Here is a 20,724-nt window from a genome sequence, read left to right as displayed (position 1 = left end):
CTTACAAAACAAGCAATACACGGCATCTGTAAGAAAATCAAAAGTACAGAGACAAGAAAATCTTACTTGCAAAGCTATTTTATCTTAAGGATGTACAGCTCTATAAAATAATGCTATACACCCTAGAAAAGGATTTAAACACAGGCTTTTGGAGTTTAATTTTCTACAGTACTTCAATATAATCAAATGTATTCTGTGTACCTTTGGTGATAAGATTCACTTACCAAAAAGAATGAGATCTTCAGCATGCTTATGTATATCACCTTTTTAGATATTGATACTGAACAGTAAAACAGCTCCTGATCAGAAAACATTAAGATCCTTTAATATACTGTTTTGCACAGAGAAAGCCAAATAAGAACCAGCTCCTGAGCTGTTAGATAAACATGCAGATGTTAATCAAATCAGCAGAATATGGATTCTGCTTCTCTGTACTTTACAGGCCTCCTTGCCTGTTAACTAGGTGTGAATGCATAGTTTTCCCTTTTTGAACATGATCATCCTATGTATCTATTTGTCAGAAGCTGACAATTATTTGATCATGTCAGCTCAGGAAAGAACAAATTCTGACATTTTCATTGAGTAGGTAAAATATTTTTAATCAGTACACTGAAGAGATGAATCATTGAGCAGTCACAAATTCAAAGGGCTCATTTTTACACTGTGATCATCCTAGAGCTACTTTGGGAAAATGCAAAGGCTGACGCACAAACCAAGAAATGCATGAAAATTCAAATGTAAAGGCTGCTGCCCTTTCTTTGTCCCTAGATACAGCATTATACACACCAGACTTTATAAAGGATGGAGAGAATGCACAGCTAAGAAATGTCAGTTTAACTCTAATATTAATTTTAAATGTTAGCAGTTTAATAACTGAAAGTTACACTTTCCTTATTCAATAGCCCTACTTTTGTCTAAGTGTTTGGGAACAAACATGAGTCTAAACTAGTTATAGAAGACTGCAATTTCCATCCAACTTTTTTGAAGAATTAAATAGACCAATGTACTAGACATGTTCTGTTTATATCAGTAGACAAGACACTGGTCCTTTCTTACACCAATTTGGCTTTTTAGACTACATTTTGAAACTGAGATTAACTCCTAAACTAAGATGAAAATAAGAATTTTCTACTAAGTATTCTTTGCATGTCTTATGATCTAAAAAATGTAACACTAAAAACACGAATTTATGTATATTCTGTTCTTAAAAATCTTCCCTAGTTAAAAGAAATTTTTTTTTAAAAAATATGCTATTGTTCATGTTGCTTAGGTAGAATGCGTATTTGCAGCAAGTATGTCATCTTAAGTTTAAAGCTGGCATTCCTTAGATTGCAAAATCATCTACACAGAAGCATGAGTACCTCATTTGTCTGTAAAGTGAATGTGTTTACCTGTATCAGGTGTTCTCCGTTGACAGCACAACAAATCAGCCACACAAGTGGGTGACATCATCTGACGGCACAGATCGGACCATGCTCTCGCAGAACTTAAAGAAATGTTCAGGAGTTCCGGTGCAGTCGCCTCACACATTTCTTCAGTTTCCTTACAAGCTATCATTAAGTTCTAGAGAAGAAGGGATTGTGAGGCTCATTTTTCCTGCTTTCTATGGAGAACACTTCTTACAAGTAAGCAACTTTGCTTTCTCCATTGACAAGCAGGACATAAGTCACCACACAAGTGGAGACTCTCAAGCTGAGGGCTACAACGTAAGCAAAACCTGACAGTTTATTAGAATTGAGTTCCAACCTGCATTTTAGAGAGGGTGATGCAGCTAATTGAATCAACATTTTAATACTGCCTGATCAAAATTGCTATCTCCTTGGGAAACTTCAAGGCAGTAATATCTAGAGATGGTATGAAATCTGCAAGTAGCTGCCTTGCAGATTTCTTGTATAGAGGCAAAAAGTAGTTGTGCTAGAGATGCTGCAGTAGCTCTAACTTGATGTGCTTTAATCTTGTGATCAAGATGACAGACAGATACAGCCAGAGATCCGTGAGGACAAAGTCTGCTTGGTAATTGAGAAATCTTATTTGACTGGGTTTGAAAAAATAAGTGATGACTTTCTGTAAGATTTAGTTCAGCCTTACTAGCATGTGGTTTTGGAAAGAAAATTGGCAGAACAAAAGTGATTCAAATGGAATTGAGAAACCATTTTAGGTAGAAATTTGGGGAGAGATCTGAACACTATCCTGTTTTTGAAAATTTGTGTGCAAGGATAGTATGCTATCATAGTTAGCAGGGATTACTGCTAATAAAATCTCTCTCATGGAAGGTCATCTTAAGCCTGCAAAAGCCAAGGGTTTAAAAGTAGGCTTCACGAATATAAAAGGACAATATTTAAATTCTATTGAGCAAGAGGATACTTTACTGGTAGTTGAAGCTGAAGCCCTCTAATAAAGTATCTGATGCCCAGAATTTGACAGAATGAAGAGGTACTGAAGCACGGAAGTAGAACAGAGGAACAGATTCTCCTCAAACCAAAAGAAAAATCTTTTCCATTTAAAATTGTAAGATTTTCTTGCAGAAGGTCTTCTAGCTGCTAGAATAACTTTGGAAATACCTGAAGATAAATTAAACTTAAGAATTAGTTGGCTTTCAACATTCAAGCTGTAAGAGCCAGAGATAAAAAGTTGGGAATGGAGAAGTGACCTCTTGAACTGTGAGGTCAAAGTTGGTGACAATTCTAGACTGATAGCATGATAAATAAAAAGGTGTGGATGCCAAGGAAATATCTGATGAGGCCAAATAGTGGACATCAAGATCATTAGACTCTTGTCCCTTCTCAATTTGTGATCTGTCCTAGTTATGAGAGGAACTGGAATCCCTGAGGGATACAGAGTGTCAACCATATGAGGATCTGTTGGAGACTTCAACTCCAGCTTGCAGTTGGCGCTGTGAGCTGCTTGGATTATCCAGTACTCTGAGCTCTTTGGCCCTCACGTCCCCCCAGTGGCCATCTTGTTTTCTGCCTAGATCTGTATTTATATTCAGGCTTTTCATCAGTCAGTTTCTAGAGAACGGTCCTACTTACTGGTCCTCGTACTCCAGCTCTGTCGTTGTTGCCTGGAGTCAGAAGACTACTTTGTCTCCAGTTTCTAATCTTCAGCATTCCTATACGACCTTGTTGGGATCCTGGTGTTCTCCAGCTTCCTACTCCGTTCCAGGCTTCTTGCTCTTTGTTTGTATCGAGGAATACTTCTGTTTCTCTGTTTCTCATGCTTCACCAGCTACCAGCACCTAGTGGGCTCAACCAGAGAGAAAGATAGTTGGCATAGGCGGAAGACCTTCTACTGTCAGCTGCCTGGATTTGCCTCTCCAGATGTTAGGCTGCTTGCTCCTAGAGCAACCCACAGATGATTGAAGTCACAGACTGCTAAACCTTTTGAGCAGTAGAGAGATTGCTTAAGACTGAACAGTGCTATGAAGAGATCTGTTTGTGGAATCCATAGAGGCAAACGTGCTGTTGAGTTTTGCTGTCATCATCAACCACTCAATCTGCTATAAGGTTTTGTTTGCTTGGGAGAAGAATGGCAGAGAGAAATATAACTTGTGCAATTGCCCAGACCCAGGGGTTGCATGTCTCTTGGCAAAGTTTGTAGGATCCTGTTCCTCATTTGTTGATATGGTACATCTTCATTTTATTGACTGTCAAACTGAATCTGTACTTCCTTTCCCCTCAACCATGACTGGAATACTTTTAAAGCATTGAAAAATCACTCTTTCTAGGAGATTGATGTATGATTTTTGTTCCAGGCAGTTCCAGGTTCTCTGGGAATAAAGATTGTTAAAATGCACTCCGGAGCCTTGATTGGATGAATCTGTAGTTATTGTTTCTTGTAGTCGAGGGAGTAGAAAGGACTGGCCACAAAGGAGAGTCTACCACCTGAGTGTGAGAAAGAGGGTTTTGGGTAGCAATATCTAGTGAGATAGAGGTTGCAAATTTTGATACTGGATTTTAAGTGCTACTATACTCATTTCATGCGAAGCTGGAAAAAGAAGGTAACATGAATGGTGGCTGACATGTGGCCCAACATCCTTATTAAGCACATGCAAAAGTGAAGAGATGAAGAATTGTATGAACTAGAAATATCCATTCTCTAACATAGTAGGGAGGCTTTCCTTGCTATGGGTCCAAGGAAGCCCCTATGAAGCCCAAATTCTGGAAGTTGATAATGAAGCAGACTGTTTGAAGAGTCTGAAGAGTGAATTGAATGGAGGCCTTTGTTTCCTAGAAGGTACTGATTGATATTAGCCATCATTCAAGTAAGAAAAACCAGATACAATGCTTCTGCCATCATGGGCTGCTAAAACTGCAAGACACTTTGTGACAACTATTGGTGCTGCAGCCACCTCATATGAGAGAACACAATATTGACAATGGTTGCCTGCTATCATGAATCAAAGAAAATTCCTATGGTCCTTGTGAATGGAGATGTGAGTATAAGTGTCCTTGAGGTCCAGAGTGGTTAGCCAACCATTGGCCTCTAAGATGTGGCATGATGATAGCTAGGAAATCTATCCTCAATCTCTCTCTCTTTAGATGTCCAGGCTCCTGAGGTCTAAAATCTGTTGATCTCTTGATTTCTTTGAAACGAGGAAGTATTTGAGTAAAACCCTTGTTTTTTTCCAATTCTGAAACTGGCTAGATAGCATGTACTGCAAGGACAGAGAAGAATTCTGTTTGCAGAATTTGTAATTACTTAGGAGGAATATGACTTACAGGCGGCATATATGGCGATAAGGAAAGGAAATATAGACTATATCTTTTCCTGATAATCTTTACTACCCAGCAGTCTGATATGATTAGGGCCCAAAGAAGACTGAAGAACTAAAGCCTTCTTCCCACTAGACGGGCTTCTACAAGAGCCTAAGGGAAAGTAACTGAGTGGTAGTTAAAAACTAGTGCTGGGCTTTTGTAAGGAGGACTGACTAGATCTAGGCTCATCCCTTATGCATCGTCTGACTTGCTGTTAGTGCTGGCGCAGCTGCTGCTGTTAACTTGTGCTTGAGTAGAAAAACTGTTTTCTGTCAGACTATGGTTGATCTCTCTTATACTGAGGCTGCTGAACAGTGGCATTTGCAATATTGAACAATGATCCTCAATCAGATCTACTATCTCTTTCGCCAAAGACGTTATTCCATGAACATGGAAAGTCTGCTAGGTTTTTCTTTTAATAATATTTTCGAGTGTTTATAATAGAACATATCATGTAACAATAACATGAACAGTTAAAAATCTGAAATACATCTACTAGTTTTTCCCGTACATCTTCCCAAAGACCCGATGCGTTCAGTCAATACCAGTCTTATGGCCCCTATTAAGATTGACACAGCTTCAAGATTATCATCAGACAGCATAGGCTAGGTGAATTATGTTTCACACACTGCTCTGCATTGTTCCAATGTGTACTAAATGAGCCTTGAGAATATGCTGGGAGTTGCAAGGAAGCATCCCTCAATTTTTGGGGAATGCTGTACATATATTGAACATTATTTTATTTAAAACATTTATATCCTACTGAATCCAAGGTCCTACGCAGCTCACAAATATACATACATAATAGTAAAAATAAAATATATCATTAATAAAACAGATAAAACAAAACAAAAAATAGACAAACCAACAATCAATTACAGAACATCTACAAAGAAAAATATCAGAAACTGCACAGAACAAATATGACAAACTCAGAAACAAAGGAACTACAAAAAAGAGTCTCGACTGCTTTAAGAATTTAAAAAATACCCTAGATTATCCTAAATGTATCTGCGAAAAGAAAAGCCTGTTTTCTGAATGATTTTACATAGAGTAGTTTATTTAATGTTTTTTTTTTTTTATTGCTCCTGGAATCTATTTGCCATAATAGCAAGCATTCCTTCATGGGACTCATTTAGCTGGATAAGCCTGGGGTTAAGAATATCAAGAATAAGCTTGTCAGTAGAGCAGAGGACCTTAGAAGGGTGGTACATTTATAAAAGTGAGCTCATGCAGAGTGGGGCATCATTATTAAGGGCCTTATAGACCAGCATTAAAATCTTGAATTGAATCTTCCATGCAATAGGTAACCAGTAGAGAGGATGGAATACTGGTGAAATATGTTCATAATGTGATGTCCCAGTCAGGATTTGGGCTGCTAAGATCTGAACCACTTGTAAAGTTTTGATAGAGTAGTGAGGAAGACCTAAATAAACAGAAAGCAAAATTGCTTACCTTGTAATAGGTATTATCCCAGGACAGCAGGATGTAGTCCTCACATATGGGTGACATCACTGACGGAGTGCTATCACGGAAAACTTTCTGTCAAAGTTTCTAGAAACTTTTGACTGGCATCCTGAGCCCACTGAGCATGCCATGATCCCTCGAGCGCTGCTGTTGGCCTCGCGGTTACAGGAGCCCTATGTGATGAATATTCACTACACAAAAAAGTTTTAAAAATTTGGAAAAAATTTATACCGCCGTAGGGGTCTCCCTTTTTCCACCGTCGGCAAGAGTTTAAAAATGTTTCCGGTCGGTTCCATTACTATTAAACCGAGTCAGAAGGTAGTCGACGGCTGTCTGGCCTTTGTTATGGCTACCGGTTTTAAAAATTGCCCGAATTGCTCCCGCACTATGTCCATAACGGACCCAAACATCGAGTGTGCACTCTGTCTTGGCAAGAGACATGATGTTTTGACGTGCCCGAGATGCGCTGAGATGATGCCGAAAGGCAGAAGACTGCGCAAGGAAAAAATGGAACATCTATTCCATCTTCAACTGATGCAGTTGATCTCAACTTCAACACAATCATCTCCGGCTGGAGCGATTAGAAAAGTCGTCCTAAAAACTAGACGTCGGCTGGATGAAGCAGATGATCGGCCTTCACCAACCCCTTCACGGTCATCGATAAATTCTACATCTCCCATCAAAAAAGGTGTTGAACATCGACAAACACCGTCATCAACACCGGAGGCCTCATGATCCTGAATTGTACCCAATAACCGGAGCTCCCTAGACAAGTATCGAATCAGCTCCGAAGAAACCTTGGAGAGAGGGGAGTCTCTGTGTCCTTCGAGGTCTTCGACTCCTAGGCAATCCCCACCGATATCAGTGCCGGGAACCATGCCTCCATGGCTTCTAGTCCATGTGTTCAGATGATGAAGATGTCATCAGCGGATATCTGAGGTAGAGGAGTGGTTTCTGGGTGTAGGAGTTGAGGAAACGTTTTTGTAAATCTGCCATGAAGATGTTGACGTACTGTGGAGCCATGTGGGTACCCATGGAAATGGCACTGACTTGCAGATACAAGTCCTCTTCAAATCTGAAGTAGTTGTACATGAGGACAAAATGGCAAAGTTTGCTGGTCAGATCAACTGTGGAGACATCTGGGATGATATTCATGACTGCTTATAATCTGTCTCTGTGGGAGATGTTCATAGAAAGGGATTCAACATCTGTGGTTGCTAGAATGGTTTTGGCTGGGAGCTGGCCAATAGAGTGGTGCTTTCTCAGAAAATCTATGGTGTCGCAAAGGTAGCTGGGAGTGTTGGTGGCAAAGGGTCTGAGGATGGAGTCCATTTAGCCAGATAGTCCTACTGTGAGGGGGTTGATACTGGAGACAATGGGGCATCCAGGGTTCCCGTTTATGTATTTTGGGTAATAGGTCAAACGTACCTGGTTGTGGTCCAGGTACATCTGTTGGTGTATTCCGGTGGGGAATCCCTTAAGGAGATTGTGTAGCTCCTTCTGGTATTCTACAGTGGGGTCGGATGGCAAGGGCTTATAAAATGTGGTGCTGGAGAGTGGTCTCTTTGCTTCTTCTGTGTAGTCCAATCTATTCATACAACCACAGTTCCTCCTTTATCAGCTTCTTTGATAATGATGTCTGGATTGTTTCAGAGACTATGGATGGCTTCCCATTCTATGCAGTTGAGGTTGTGGGGTAAGCAATGCGGTTTATTGATTATCTCAGATTGAATGCTACCAAAAAAGGGACCAATGTAAAGCAAATGTTGCTTACCTGTAACAGGTGTTCTCACAGGACAGGAGGATGTTAGTCCTCACATATGGGTGACATCACAGGATGGAGCCCAATCACGGAACACTTTTGTCAAAGTTTCTAGAACTTTGACTGGTCCCTACTGGGCATGCCCAGCATGGCACTAACCCTGCAGCCAGCAGGGGTCCCTCTTCAATCTTATTTAAAAGCTACAGGTAGTGCCGAAAAATAAAATAATAAAACGAATCCAAAACTGCGGGGTGGCGGGCAGGTTTTGTGAGGAGTAACATCCTGCTGTCCTGTGAGAACACCTGTTACAGGTAAGCAACATTTGCTTTCTTACAGGACAAGCAGGATGGTAGTCCTCACATATGGGTGAATACAGAGGCTGAGGATGTCCGAACATGCACCAAATGTATCCAAAGGCGTTCAACAGGCACAACAACTGGGGCGGTAGAGGGCATCCTGAACCCCACTGGGCAGACGGAAGGGTGTTGGTATGTCACGTCGTAAATAGGTTACGCAAGACAGACTGGCCGAAGATGGAATCTTGTCTTCCGGCTTTGTCTAAGCAATAGTGGGCTGTAAAAGTATGGAGAGAACTCCAAGTGGCAGCCCTGCAAATGTCAGGAAGCAGCACCGATCGTAAGTGTGCTACTGAAGTCGCCATGGCCCTCATAGAGTGTGCTTTAACACGGTCTTGGAGTGGAATGCCCGCTTGCTGATAGCAAAAGGATATGCAGTCCGCTAGCCAGGAGGAAAGAATCTGCTTACCCACAGGCTGCCCCAATTTGTTAGGAAGGAAAGACACAAATAATTGAGTGCTCTTCCTGTGGGCAGCTGTACGGTCTAGGTAGAATGCTAGAGCACGTTTGCAGTCAAGGGTATGCAGAGCCTGCTCTCCTGGATTGGAATGGGGCCTGGGAAAGAAGGTAGGTAGTATAATGGATTGATTGAGATGAAACTCTGAGACTATCTTAGGTAAGAATTTAGGGTGGGTGCGAAGTACTGCCCGGTCTTGCAGAAGCTTAGTGTAAGGCAGATAGGTAACTAGGGCCTGTAACTCACTAACGCTGCGAGTCGAAGTGATTGCCAAAAGGAAAATCACTTTCCATGTGAGAAAGCGAAGTTCAGCGGATTGGAGAGGCTCAAATGGTGGATTCATGTGCTGACCCAAAACCAGGTTGAGGTCCCAAGAAGGGGCTGGAGGACACAGTGGAGGCTTGAGGTGAAGCAAGCCTTTCAGAAATTGTGTAACAAGGGGGTTATACTGAGATAGGGAACATCCCCGATACCTTTATGAAAGGCGGCTACCGCACTGACATGCATTCTAATGGAGGAAGTTTTAAGACCTGACTCTGACAAGTGCCAGAGGTAGTCTAGAAACTTCGGGATTGGACAGGTAAAGGAATCAAGGGCCTGAGAAGAGCACCATAACGTGAACCTGTTCCATTTGTAGGAATACAATTTTCTCGTGGAAGGCTTCCGTGAAGCAATCAAGACACGGGAGACTGGATCAGAAAGGTTAAGCGGCTGAAGGATTAACCTTTCAACATCCATGCTGTCAGGGACAGGGCCTGAAGATTGGGATGGTGAAGGCACCTGTCGTTTAGAGTAACTAGAAGCGGGTCTGTTCCCAGAGGAATGTGCCTGCGAATGGAAAGAGCCTGAAGAATTGGAAACCACGCTTGGCGGGGCCAGTGGGGTGCTATCAGGATCATGGTTCCCTTGTCCTGACGTAACTTCATGAGAGTCTTCGAGAGAAGTGGAAGTGGAGGGAATGCGTATAGGAGAGCGGTTGACCATGATAGGGAGAACGCGTCTCTTGGTGGATAATGTTGGCTGCAAGTGAAAGAGCAGAAATTGCCTACTTTGCGATTCTGGGGTGACGCAAAGAGGTCTATTTGAGGATAACCCCATTGTTGGAAGATGGAGTTCGCTACTGAGGGGTTTAGAGACCACTCATGCGGTTGGAAGTTGCGACTCAACTTGTCTGCCAACATGTTGCCCACTCCCGGCAAGTAGGTGGCCCTAAGGTACATTGAGTGGGAGAGGGCTTCCGCCCATATCTGTGCAGCTTCTTGACACAGAAGGTAGGATCCTGTCCCTCCCTGCTAGTTGATGTACCATATGGCCACCTGGTTGTCCGTCTGGATCAGGATGACATGATTGGACAAGCGATCCTGAAATACTCAGAGCATATCGAATTGCTCGTAACTCCAGGAAATTTATTTGGTGTTTGGCTTCCTCTGGAGACCAGGAAACTTGTGTCTGGAGATCGGTCACATGGGCTCCCCACCCGAAGTTGGAAGCATCGGTAGTGAGAATTATTTGAGGGTTTGGTGCCTGAAAGAGCAAACCCTGTAGAAGATTGATGTGATTCATCCACCAGGCGAGAGACAGACAGAGTGAGTCTGTGACACGGACAATGGTCGACAGGGGCTTAAGGGACTGTGTCCATTGCGACCTTAGAGTCCACTGCATGATTCTCATAGCCAGGCGGGCCATCGGTGTCACCTGAACTGAGGACGCCATGTGTCCTAGAAGGATAAGAAAACGATGAGCAGTCGTCGAGTGTTGAGACTGCAGCTGATGCGCCAGAGACTCGAGAGTGAGGGTTCGTTGTCGAGGCAGGAAAGCCTTTGCCTGTAAGGTGTCCAAGTCTGCCCCAATGAACGATAAGGTTTGAGATGGTACTAAGGACGATTTGTCGTTGACGAGAAATCCTAGTGAAAGTAGAGTGTTTAAGGTGAGATGTAGGGATGACAGAGCGGATTGCTGAGTCGGAGCCCTGATTAACCAGTCGTCCAGATAGGGGTAGACATGAACACCTTGAGTCCTGAGGAAGGCGGCAACCACGACAAGGCATTTTGTAAAGACTCGTGGTGCAGATGCTAGGCCGAATGGAAGCACTCGGTATTGATAGTGCTTGGGGCCTACGAGAAACCTCAGGAATTTGCGATGAGATGGAGTTATCGCAATATGAGTGTATGCGTCCTGGAGGTCGAGAGAGCAGAGCCAGTCTCCTCTTTGAAGAAGAGGAAGCAGGGTGCCTAAGGTTACCATCTTGAACTTTTCTCTCTGAAGGTACTTGTTGAGGGCTCGTAGGTCCAAAATTGGAAAGATGCCTCCCGATCTTTTGGGGATTAGAAAGTACCGGGAATAGAACCCGAGGCCTTGCTGAGGCAATGGTACTGGTTCTATTGCTCTGGACTGGAGTAGGAGGGAGGCCTCCTGCTCCAGGAGCAATGAATGGTCGGATGTTTTCCACGTCATTAGAGGTGGGGAATCCGGAGGAATGGAGAGAAAATTGAGATGATAGCCTTCAGCAATTATTGCTAGGACCCAGTGGTTCGAGGTGATTGATTGCCATATGTTGTTGAAATGGCACAAGCGGCCTCCCACTGGGATATTTGGTAATGGAATCTGGCTGCTGCTCTCTATGCGAGAGTCAAAAACCAGAAGCAGGGCCCAGTTGGGGGGCTGTCTGTGGCTTTTGCTTTCGGGTTTGATGAGACTGTGAACTGAGGAATGGTCTCGCAGACCGGCATCTGGCTGCTGGTGGGTAGGACTTCTTTGGTCTATAAAAAGACTTTTTAGAGTCCTTCTGGAAAGGCTGTTTAGAAGGATAATCCGAAGGAATCGGGGAGAGCTGTCTGAGAGTCTCATGATGGTCCTTCAGTTCAGCCACTGTCTTCTGAATCTGCTCGCCATAGAGATTGTCTCCTATGCAGGGGAGGTCAGATAAAAATTCTTGCACTTCCGGACGAAAGTCTGAAGACTTGAGCCAAGCCCATCGTCTTGCTGAAATAGCAGCTGCAGACACTCTGGTTGCAGTGTCAAAGATATCGTAACATGATCTAATCTCACGTTTGCCTGCCTCCAAACCCTTATTAAGAAGGGTGTGGAAGTTATCTGGAAGTGACTGAGGCATGGAGGTTGTCAAGTCTTGTAGTTGTTTAAAAATGACCCTATTATATTGGGTCATATATAGTGGGTAAGCAGCAATTCGGAGGATCAGCATTGATCCTTGAAAGACTCAGCAACCAATGTTATCCAAAAACTTCTGTTCCTTGCCAGGGGGAAAGGAGGTATGAGTTTTCGACCTTTATGCTTTCTTTTGCGCAGATTCAACCACCACAGACTGGTGATTCAACTGAGGCTTTTGAAAGCCTGGAACTGACTGTACCAAATAGGTAGAGTCAGTTTTCCTGTGGACTGGTGCAATGAAGCCAGGATGTTCCCAGTTCTTTTTGAGAAGACCAAGAAGAACTTGATGGATGGGGATGGAGGTGATTTCATTGGGTGCGTCCAGGAATTGAAGTAACTCCATCATTTGATGTCTGTCGTCCTGTTCCGTCAGTAACTGGAAAGGGACCAATTCAGACATGTCCTTCACAATATTTATGAAAGAAAGGTCTTCTGGAGGAGAATGCTTTCTATTTTCAGTGGGTGAAGGTGGTAAAGGCAAATCATCAGTGTCTGGTGAAGAATCATCAGTCCAGGTATAAGGATCAGCACCTGTCCCTCTAGGAACTGTAGAGGGACGGGGTAGTTGGATACCTGAAGTTCCCGGTTTAGGCTCCGAAGGCATCGAAGGAATAACCGGAGGCACTGATGAAAGTAATGAAGGCCCTGGCGCAGGCATTGATGGCATCGGTGGATGGCTCGATGGAGGTATCAGTATCGATGTCGATGGCTGAGGCAGAACTCCCAAAGGAGGGATGCGGAACGGTATTTCTCCTCCTGATGATAAAGTCAGCGGGGAGGGCACCGGAGCCATCGCTGACCCGGGGTCCACCGGTGGAAAAGCGGTAATAAGCGCGTCCATCCTCGATAGCAGCGGTGCCAATGCTGCTGGAATTGGGTCGGTGCTCCTTTCCACTATCGGTACTGATATCAGTGCTGGGGGAACCTGGAGTTGATGCATCGCCTTGTCGATGGCCTCCTGAACCGTCCGGTCCAATTCTTCTTGGAGACCTGGAGCAAGCAGCCCCGGCTCCAGAACAGAAGGAGGAGGCAGAGGCATAGCCGGAGGGACACCGTTAAAGGCGGAGTCGCGGCTCCCGATGCCCTGTCGGGTGAGGATTGCCTTGGTGACCCGGTCGCCGAAAAGGTTGGTGCCTTTTCTGGACAGGGTTTCTTCGGCAGCAGCTCGGACGATGGCGAGGTCGATGGTTTTGATGCCTCGATAGTCCAAGATTTTTCGTGCCGATGGCGATGTTTCTCCTTACGATCCCCTCGGTCCTGAGGGGGAGAAGAGGGTGTTGAAGGCCGGGAAGTGATTGAAGCCGGGCGGGCACCGGTCGGTGGTCGATGCTGACAGTGCCGGTTCAGATGACGTTGATGCAATGGACGGAGTCGGGGTTTGAGCACGGAAGAGAAGTCCCATCTTCTCCATTCTGGCCTTGCGACCTTTTGGTGTCATTAGGGCACATATGGTGCAGGTCAAGACATCGTGCTCTCGTCCAAGACACATTACACAGACTTTATGCGGGACTGCAATGGACATGGTACGAGTACAGTCCGGACACCGACGGAACCCCGACACCATGGCCATAGAAAAATCGAGCTGCAGTACGGTCGACGGCCAGTAGGCCGCTCGGGCCAAACTTGATGGTAATCAACGGAAAATGGGTAAAAACTTACCAGAGTACCGCGGACTGAAAAAAGTTAACGGAGGGACCCCTGTGGGGCAATTTAACTTTAAATAATTCTGTGGGGAAAATTCCTGTCAGGAATCCTTGTAGAGCTCCTTAACCGCACTGCTACTGCTGTGCAGAAAAAAGAAGACTGAAGAGGGACCCCTGCTGGCTGCAGGGTTAGTGCCATGCTGAGCATGCCCAGTAGGGGCCAGTCAAAGTTCTAGAAACTTTGACAAAAGTGTTCTGTGATTGGGCTCCATCCTGTGATGTCACCCATATGAGAGAACTACCATCCTGCTTGTCCTGTGAGAAAAATCAAGTCCATTGTTACATCCATCTGAGGGTGTTCTTGATATTTTGAGTAGGTGGAGAGGGTGTGGCAGCGTCTTCTGAGTATAGCTATGTGTCAGTATGTATAGAAGTATTCCTTGAGTCAGAGACAGTGGAAATAGTTGGCTATACTATAATGCTATTAACACTCTCCACACCATGTCCTGCCTAATCCAATGCCTTCTCTTTGATCTGTATATATTTTACCCATCTCTTGTGTATCACTTTATGCATCTGACGAAGCAGACTCTGTCCTCAAAAGTTCATGCTTTAATAAATTGGTTAGTCTATAAGGGGGCCACTCAACGTCTGTCATTTTTGCTATACTAGATTAACCCGGCTATCCCTCTGAAGATTTTTGACACAAGGATGGATGACTGAAACATGTATTTATTAATTCTTATATACTGTTCAATATCCAACAGCATGGCATTCTTGCCTGGAGGGGTACTTGAGCATGTTTTGGAATGCTTTGCCTTTTTTTTTTTTTTTTTTTTTACAGCTGACTCCACCACTAGCAATTCATGTGGAAATAGTCTAGTATGGCCTGAATAGGCTTGGACCTTATATTTGAGGTTGTTTTCTGGCTACAGGTAAAGTTGAGATTGGTATTTGCTACGTTTTGGTCTGCAGTTCCAGGAGAACCATGTGAATGGGAATTACTTTAACCTGCATTGGAGCCTGTATATAATTATAAACTCCAAAAATGTCCCTCTCTGGGTTCTGTTTCTTCTTGAATGATAACTGGGATAGACTGTCATCTTCTGAAGGAATGATTGATTGGACATATCCTCAAGTGGGCATGTTCTCCTAGTAAGTTCAGGGGAGGGGGGGGGGATCGGAGGCTAGATCTGTAGATTCATTATCAGACTGGTAGGGGAATTAATAAGAAAATTGGGAATATTCCTGGGGGTTATCCTGGGAATCTGAAATGTCAATAAAAGTATCTTCTTAAGTTGGCCTGCCCTTTGAGGAAAAAGAGCTTCTAGTCTTCTCCTATGTCATTTCCTGCCTTTGTTGTAATGGTGGGATAGATAATGGTAAGTCCAACTGGTTGACAAAGGTCTCCAGTATATGATCCAGCTGAGATGAAGTGGGTGGGATTGAAGGTTCTTGAAGTAGCAGAACAGCTACATTTTCTTTACAGATGTTGTTCCAGTGTAGGTGGAACCACTACCAAAGGGGAGCCAGACTAGGACAAGGATTTGTGGAATGTCCTTGAGCAGTACAGAAGGGGGTCTATGGTTTTACCTGACAATGCCTGGTGTTATCTCAGTAACAGTACCATAGAAATTTTGATAACAATAAGGATCATGTGCTGGGGGGCAGGGGGTGTTTCTTTTACAGCACAGAGATGGCTTCACATTGGATGTGGATCATGTAGACAACATCTGCACCAGAGTAGCCTTGGTGTGGGAACTGCCCCAGGCAGCACCAAGGAGCTTCCATGCCGACGAGGAAGTTACATGACAGGACTTATCTAGAAGTCTAATGTACAAATCTCTCAACTATTTTCATTTTTTTCTTCTCAGATAGGGGCAAACTTAGGTAATGCTTAAGATTAAGATTCCTACAGGTTGGGTCCTATGGAGTTATTGGCTACATGCCATGCAGTTGGCAGAGTCATGCAACTGATCAAGTCAGTGCAAGTAAGAGTCATGGAAATTCAAAGAATATTTTGAAGTCGCACTTATGACAACTTTTGAAAGACCACTTACCTGACATTATGAAGGTAGTTGAGAAAAAGGAAGGAAGACCAAGACTAATTATGACAAGATTAATTATTTTGAGGAGACTCAGAAAAAAACAAAATAAAGGGAATCAAGAAAAGAAGAAAAAGAACACAAACAATAAAACAAATTGAAAAAATTGTGTGGGATTTTTCAGATGAAAGAAAGAAAAACAGAGGAGACTAGCGCGGGGTGGCTGCGCAGGAACACCCGTGCATGCTTACAAAAGACTTCTAGGTCTTTCTAAGCTTTGCAAGAGCAAGGTCTCAGTTAGTGCCATTGGATGACATCACCCAAATCCATTTGTGTAGTGGATTATGCACTACTTATCCATGAAGAAAAAGAAATATGGTTAATGACGCTAGTGCTATCACCATCACCTGTACAATACGAATCTTCTAAAGCAATCTTGAATGAATGGCAAAAGGGAACAATTAGATCAAAAGAGAACATGAAATCACTTCACAGATTTTCTTTACTGGCACAGCAGTTTTCTGCTACTTCTGTGGGCTTCCAGTTTAATTATAACCAGCCTTTCCCAAGTGTAAAGTATCATGAATCCTCATTTGTTGGAGTTTTTATCCCATTTTAACCCTCTTCTTCCTCCCACCACAATGATTATCTTCAACCAAGGACTACAGATCTGCAGCTCTTTCTGGAACACTGAACGTGCGAGTCCAGTCTGTTCACCAGGTGTCACTATGTTAAAATGGCTGGCATTCCCTTTCCCCCAGTGACTACAAAAACTGTTCCCATAGTATCCCCAGACCTAGCCAGTCTGAAAGGCAGAAACTGAACTGATAATGTAGCACTGACATTAAACAAATCAAGTCAGTTCCACTTCTATCTTGTGCTTCATACTTGCAGATGATCACTGTAGTACCAAATCTTCAAAGCAGAATGATATTCGTGTAATGCATTACCACCCAACCACCTATTTTGACTGTACTGAAAAAGTTCATGACACCATGCGATATGGTTGTTTAAACTCCTATTTGTTTTTACATTTATGGCCCTCTGATTATGACATCACAATCATTAGCATGGCAACAGATTCTGATGTCACAAGTACAGGTTAACCTTCATCCTACCAACTGGGGTCCAAATTGGACCCCACGCACTAATGTGCTTCCGCTATATAAACACCAGAAATTATTTTCAGCCGTCATTTCAAGAATTTGTCACAGCCTATGGGTAAGTCTGATTCAAATGTTATTCTACACTATTCTACTTTATTCTTCTTACAGCAGCTATTTATTATTTGGGGTCCAAAAAGACCCCAAAATTTGCAACTTTCAATTAAGCAAGTTTAAAAATGTATAACTACTGATTCTTTGCATTTTCAGTAGGTAAAAATGTCTACAAGAGGGTCTTCTTAGGCAGAAATATGCTCAGTATTCTACTGCAGATGCTCTGAAAGCAATTTTCAAGGATAACGATGACTCTGATTTTGAAGATACAGACAACTCTGATGATGAGGTTGATCATATATCAGAGCAATCGGAACATAATGACACCGAATCCGGTTTTCCATATTGAAATAAATAATAAGGCATGTTTAATGACAATGACTTTCAAGGTTAATCAACAAACCTGCATGGGGTCCATTTGGACCCCAGTTGGTAAGATTGTGATGTAAAATATGTTGGTAGGACGAAGGTTAAATCATATGAATGTTAGCAACAAATAACTTCAAGACATTTTTCAGCTCATTGACCAAGCACAGCTATCACTTAACAGTAACATGTAAGGCATGATATACTAATAGACTTTCCCCATTTTCTGTTGATGGAGGAAATGCTTAGTATACAGGCCCCACTTAGTTGACAGACTCAGGGTATGTGTGCTCTGGGTTCCAGACTAAGCTGCATCTATGGTCCCTGGCTAAAAATTATCACATTGAAGGATGGCCTAAATGGGGATGGGAGCAAGAACCCCAGATAGCTGTGTTATAGTACCAGTAGAAGCATATTCTGATTAACCTGGAAGTCCAAAGAATTAGGAGGAAACTGCAGTGCTAAAAGAAAATAAAATGCTTTAATCCCAAGAGAGGGAACAAACTTCATAAAACAAAGTGAACTGTGGCTAAATGATATATTCACATTTTGTAAAGAAGAATTAATAGCTTTGTTTAGTAAAACAAAATACAAGACTTTTGTAATATGCTTCTGAAAAATGTTCAGCTTTGATACATAGATTGCTCTGAAAAAAGGTCAAACAGTTGACTTAGAAAATATGACATTAGTTAAAACTCCTACCAATGTTCCAAAGCAGCAGGAATCAAACTGTGATATGTATTCAAGTTTTAGAACAGTGGTAAAAAAAAATCACCAGGATTTCCCTGTATAATACATTCCCTCCATTTCCAAGAATATTAAATGTGTTATTTTTCGAGGCACAATAGTCAACAGATTGTCTTTCTGTGCAGACAATCCTTTTGCTTCATAATTACCTTTTATTTTAAGTGTCTCTGTCACTATTTGATTATCATATGTTGAAAGGGAGACAAACAAGCTATGGTTTTACAAGATATGAGACAGTGCATTCACTTGCATGATGAATGCAACATCAGAAGCAAAATACCTGCTGAAAACTCTGGTAAACCCAAATCCTCAATTTCTAATCTAAATGAATAAGAATTTGCAGTGGATTTGTATCCTATATGACTGTATGCTTTATTTGTTTTAATATGGATCATGTACATGCTAATGTGCCTTAAATTACCCATTGTAGTTAAGAACAGCAGAATACAAATTTCTGAATTAAATTAAAAAAAATATATTTATTCTTATTGATTGCCCGTTTAAAAAAATTGCTCACTTTTGCAGCATAACAAACTCTGACTTGGACGTTAAAAATAAGCTATAAAAATGAAAAGCAAATTCTTAAAATATATCAATGCTATGATGAATGGCAGTGCTATACCAGGGGTGTAACTCCTTATTAATGTAAGCACAAACTGGGCACAAAACTTACTTTTCCAAAGAAGCCTTTGAAGAACTTCCTTTCCTGGAGGAACAGGGAGGACAAGTCGAGCACTATTACTGGTGGAAACTACAAGTCTCCCACATGCACATACTGTATAAGAGTCAGGGAGGGAGTGGGAGGAGGGGAGTATTTTAATACTCCACAGTTACTGCGATAGGCAAATATGGAAATGCTATGATAATGCTGATAAAAGCATTACATGAATTTCTAATAGAAAAAGCTACAAATCCTAAAGATGAAAGAAAGGGAAGGGGGAAGAGAGCCCAAAGGAAGTCCCATGCAAAGGAGCTATTTTCTTTGGCTGTTTTTCTGCCTCCCTGTTTAGATCTCTTTAGTAATACGATCAGTCAAACTTGGCAGCAAAAGAGAGATAAATTGGCTTTTCTAGGATTCCACATCCTTAGCAATTCATTTTTAATTTTAGATTTCAACTAAATAATCTTTACTTAGAAGACAGACTTTTGAAATTAAAAATATATGCCTAGTAGTTTGTGATTAAGTAAGTGACGTAGATATATGGCTTTCATGGTCAAAGCATTACTATACTTTATATTTTTATTTTGTTATCCATCAGCAGCAAGCTATTTTGGACTGGTGGGAAAGAAATCCACAAAATAAATAACCCTAAATCAATGATGTGTTAAATGGGCACAAATAGTTATAGTTATATCACATAACTAGGAATATCTTAGTCCAGCGGTTCTCAACCAGTGTGTGACCAGCACAGGCCACACTTCCCAGTCCCCCACTGGCCCAGCTGCTCCCCCTGCCCCAGTGACATGCAAACTCTTCCTACACCCCTGCCTGAAATGCTGATAGCCCAGGTGGAAGAGATGGAGTCAACAGCACTAGCAGCATGCTCTCTTCTTCCTGCCCCTGTGGCCCTGAAGAGGAAGTGATAAGAAGCGGCCACGCACATGAGAAGAAGAGTCCATGCTAAGGTACAAGTGTGTGCAGCATCGGCCCAAAGGAGAACAGCAGTGCGGCCCGGAACAAAGTCAGTCCCTGCGACTGATGGGACTCCTTTCCCGAGGCTGTGAGGGTTATAAGAAGAGGAGGCTGCTGCTATTAGTTGCTCTTCGGTGAGAGGAGAGAGAGAGAGTGTGCCTGTATTTGTAAGTGTGTGATTGAGAGCCTGTGTGTATGAGTGCATGTGTGCGTGTGATTGAGAACCTATTTGTGTGAAAGAGAGAATATGTGCGTGTGATTGAGATCCTGTGTGTATGAGAAACAGAATGTATGTAAGTGTGTGATTGAGAACCTGTATGTGTGAGAGAGAATGTGTGTATGTGATTGAGAGCCTGTATATAAGTGAGGGAGAGACCTTGTGTGAGACAGAGAGAAGAAAATTGCTAGTAAACCCCCCTCTCCACCTGCTAATTCACAACAATCTCAGGGCACCTGCAAATCCAATGTTCCCAGGTATGGAGAACAGAGCATCATCATTATTTTAAATTATTGGGTCTTTGCGTCTGCTGTTTCAAATATTGTATTGGTATCTACATTTTTTATTTAAGTATTTAATTATTGGGTATTCTATTCATCAGTTATTTTGAAATAATTTGTTCTTTTTATTATGGTTTTACTGCTATTGATTTTATGTTTCTTGATTTGTTTTATGAGGACTGGTGATTTTTTTTTATTCTCTTGTTGTGGTTTTCAGTTCAGTTTTAATTTGCATGTTTCTATTAATGCTTTATAGTCTCTTTATTCTTTGTTAGGAGAGGGTCTGCACATGAGACGGAGGTGTGGTATTCTGCTGGCATGTAGTTTCTGTGTAGGGCTCTATAGCCGTATGGCTTGTTCCATTTTCCTAACAGGAGGCATATTGGAGTTTTAAGGCCTAGTGTAATATTTTCAGTGTTGCCTTTTCTTAGGTAAGGTGGTTACTGTTTACGTACTGGAAGCTGGTACTGTTCAGGTAAAGGTTTACTATTTATGTAATTTCTGTTCAGAGATAGTAATCTTATCTTTCCCTTCTGGCATTCTTAACAAAAAAAGTAATATGGGACCTTTTTTAAAAAAAGATTTCACTGTGAATTGTAATGAGCAGC

The 20,724-nt window shown here is 42.4% G+C and overlaps 1 protein-coding gene across 6 annotated transcripts in view; it reads right to left on the bottom strand.

Moving 5' to 3' along the window:
- Positions 1 to 20,724, bottom strand: part of NUMB (NUMB endocytic adaptor protein) — a 283,524-nt gene that overhangs the window by 92,962 nt on the left and 169,838 nt on the right. For 4 of the 6 annotated variants that reach the window (XM_029598697.1, XM_029598702.1, XM_029598699.1 and 1 more), the window contains exon 4: positions 18,659 to 18,691. The exons of the other annotated variants lie outside the window; for them this stretch is intronic. In XM_029598697.1, the coding sequence (XP_029454557.1) occupies positions 18,659 to 18,691 (33 nt within the window). The remainder of the gene's footprint in view (positions 1 to 18,658; positions 18,692 to 20,724) is intronic. 6 annotated transcript variants of the gene reach the window in all.

Source organism: Rhinatrema bivittatum, chromosome 4 (assembly GCF_901001135.1).
Source record: "Rhinatrema bivittatum chromosome 4, aRhiBiv1.1, whole genome shotgun sequence".
Lineage (NCBI taxonomy): Eukaryota > Metazoa > Chordata > Amphibia > Gymnophiona > Rhinatrematidae > Rhinatrema > Rhinatrema bivittatum.
The sequence above is the reverse complement of the archived record's forward strand: the minus strand, read 5'-3'. Positions and strand labels throughout refer to the sequence as shown.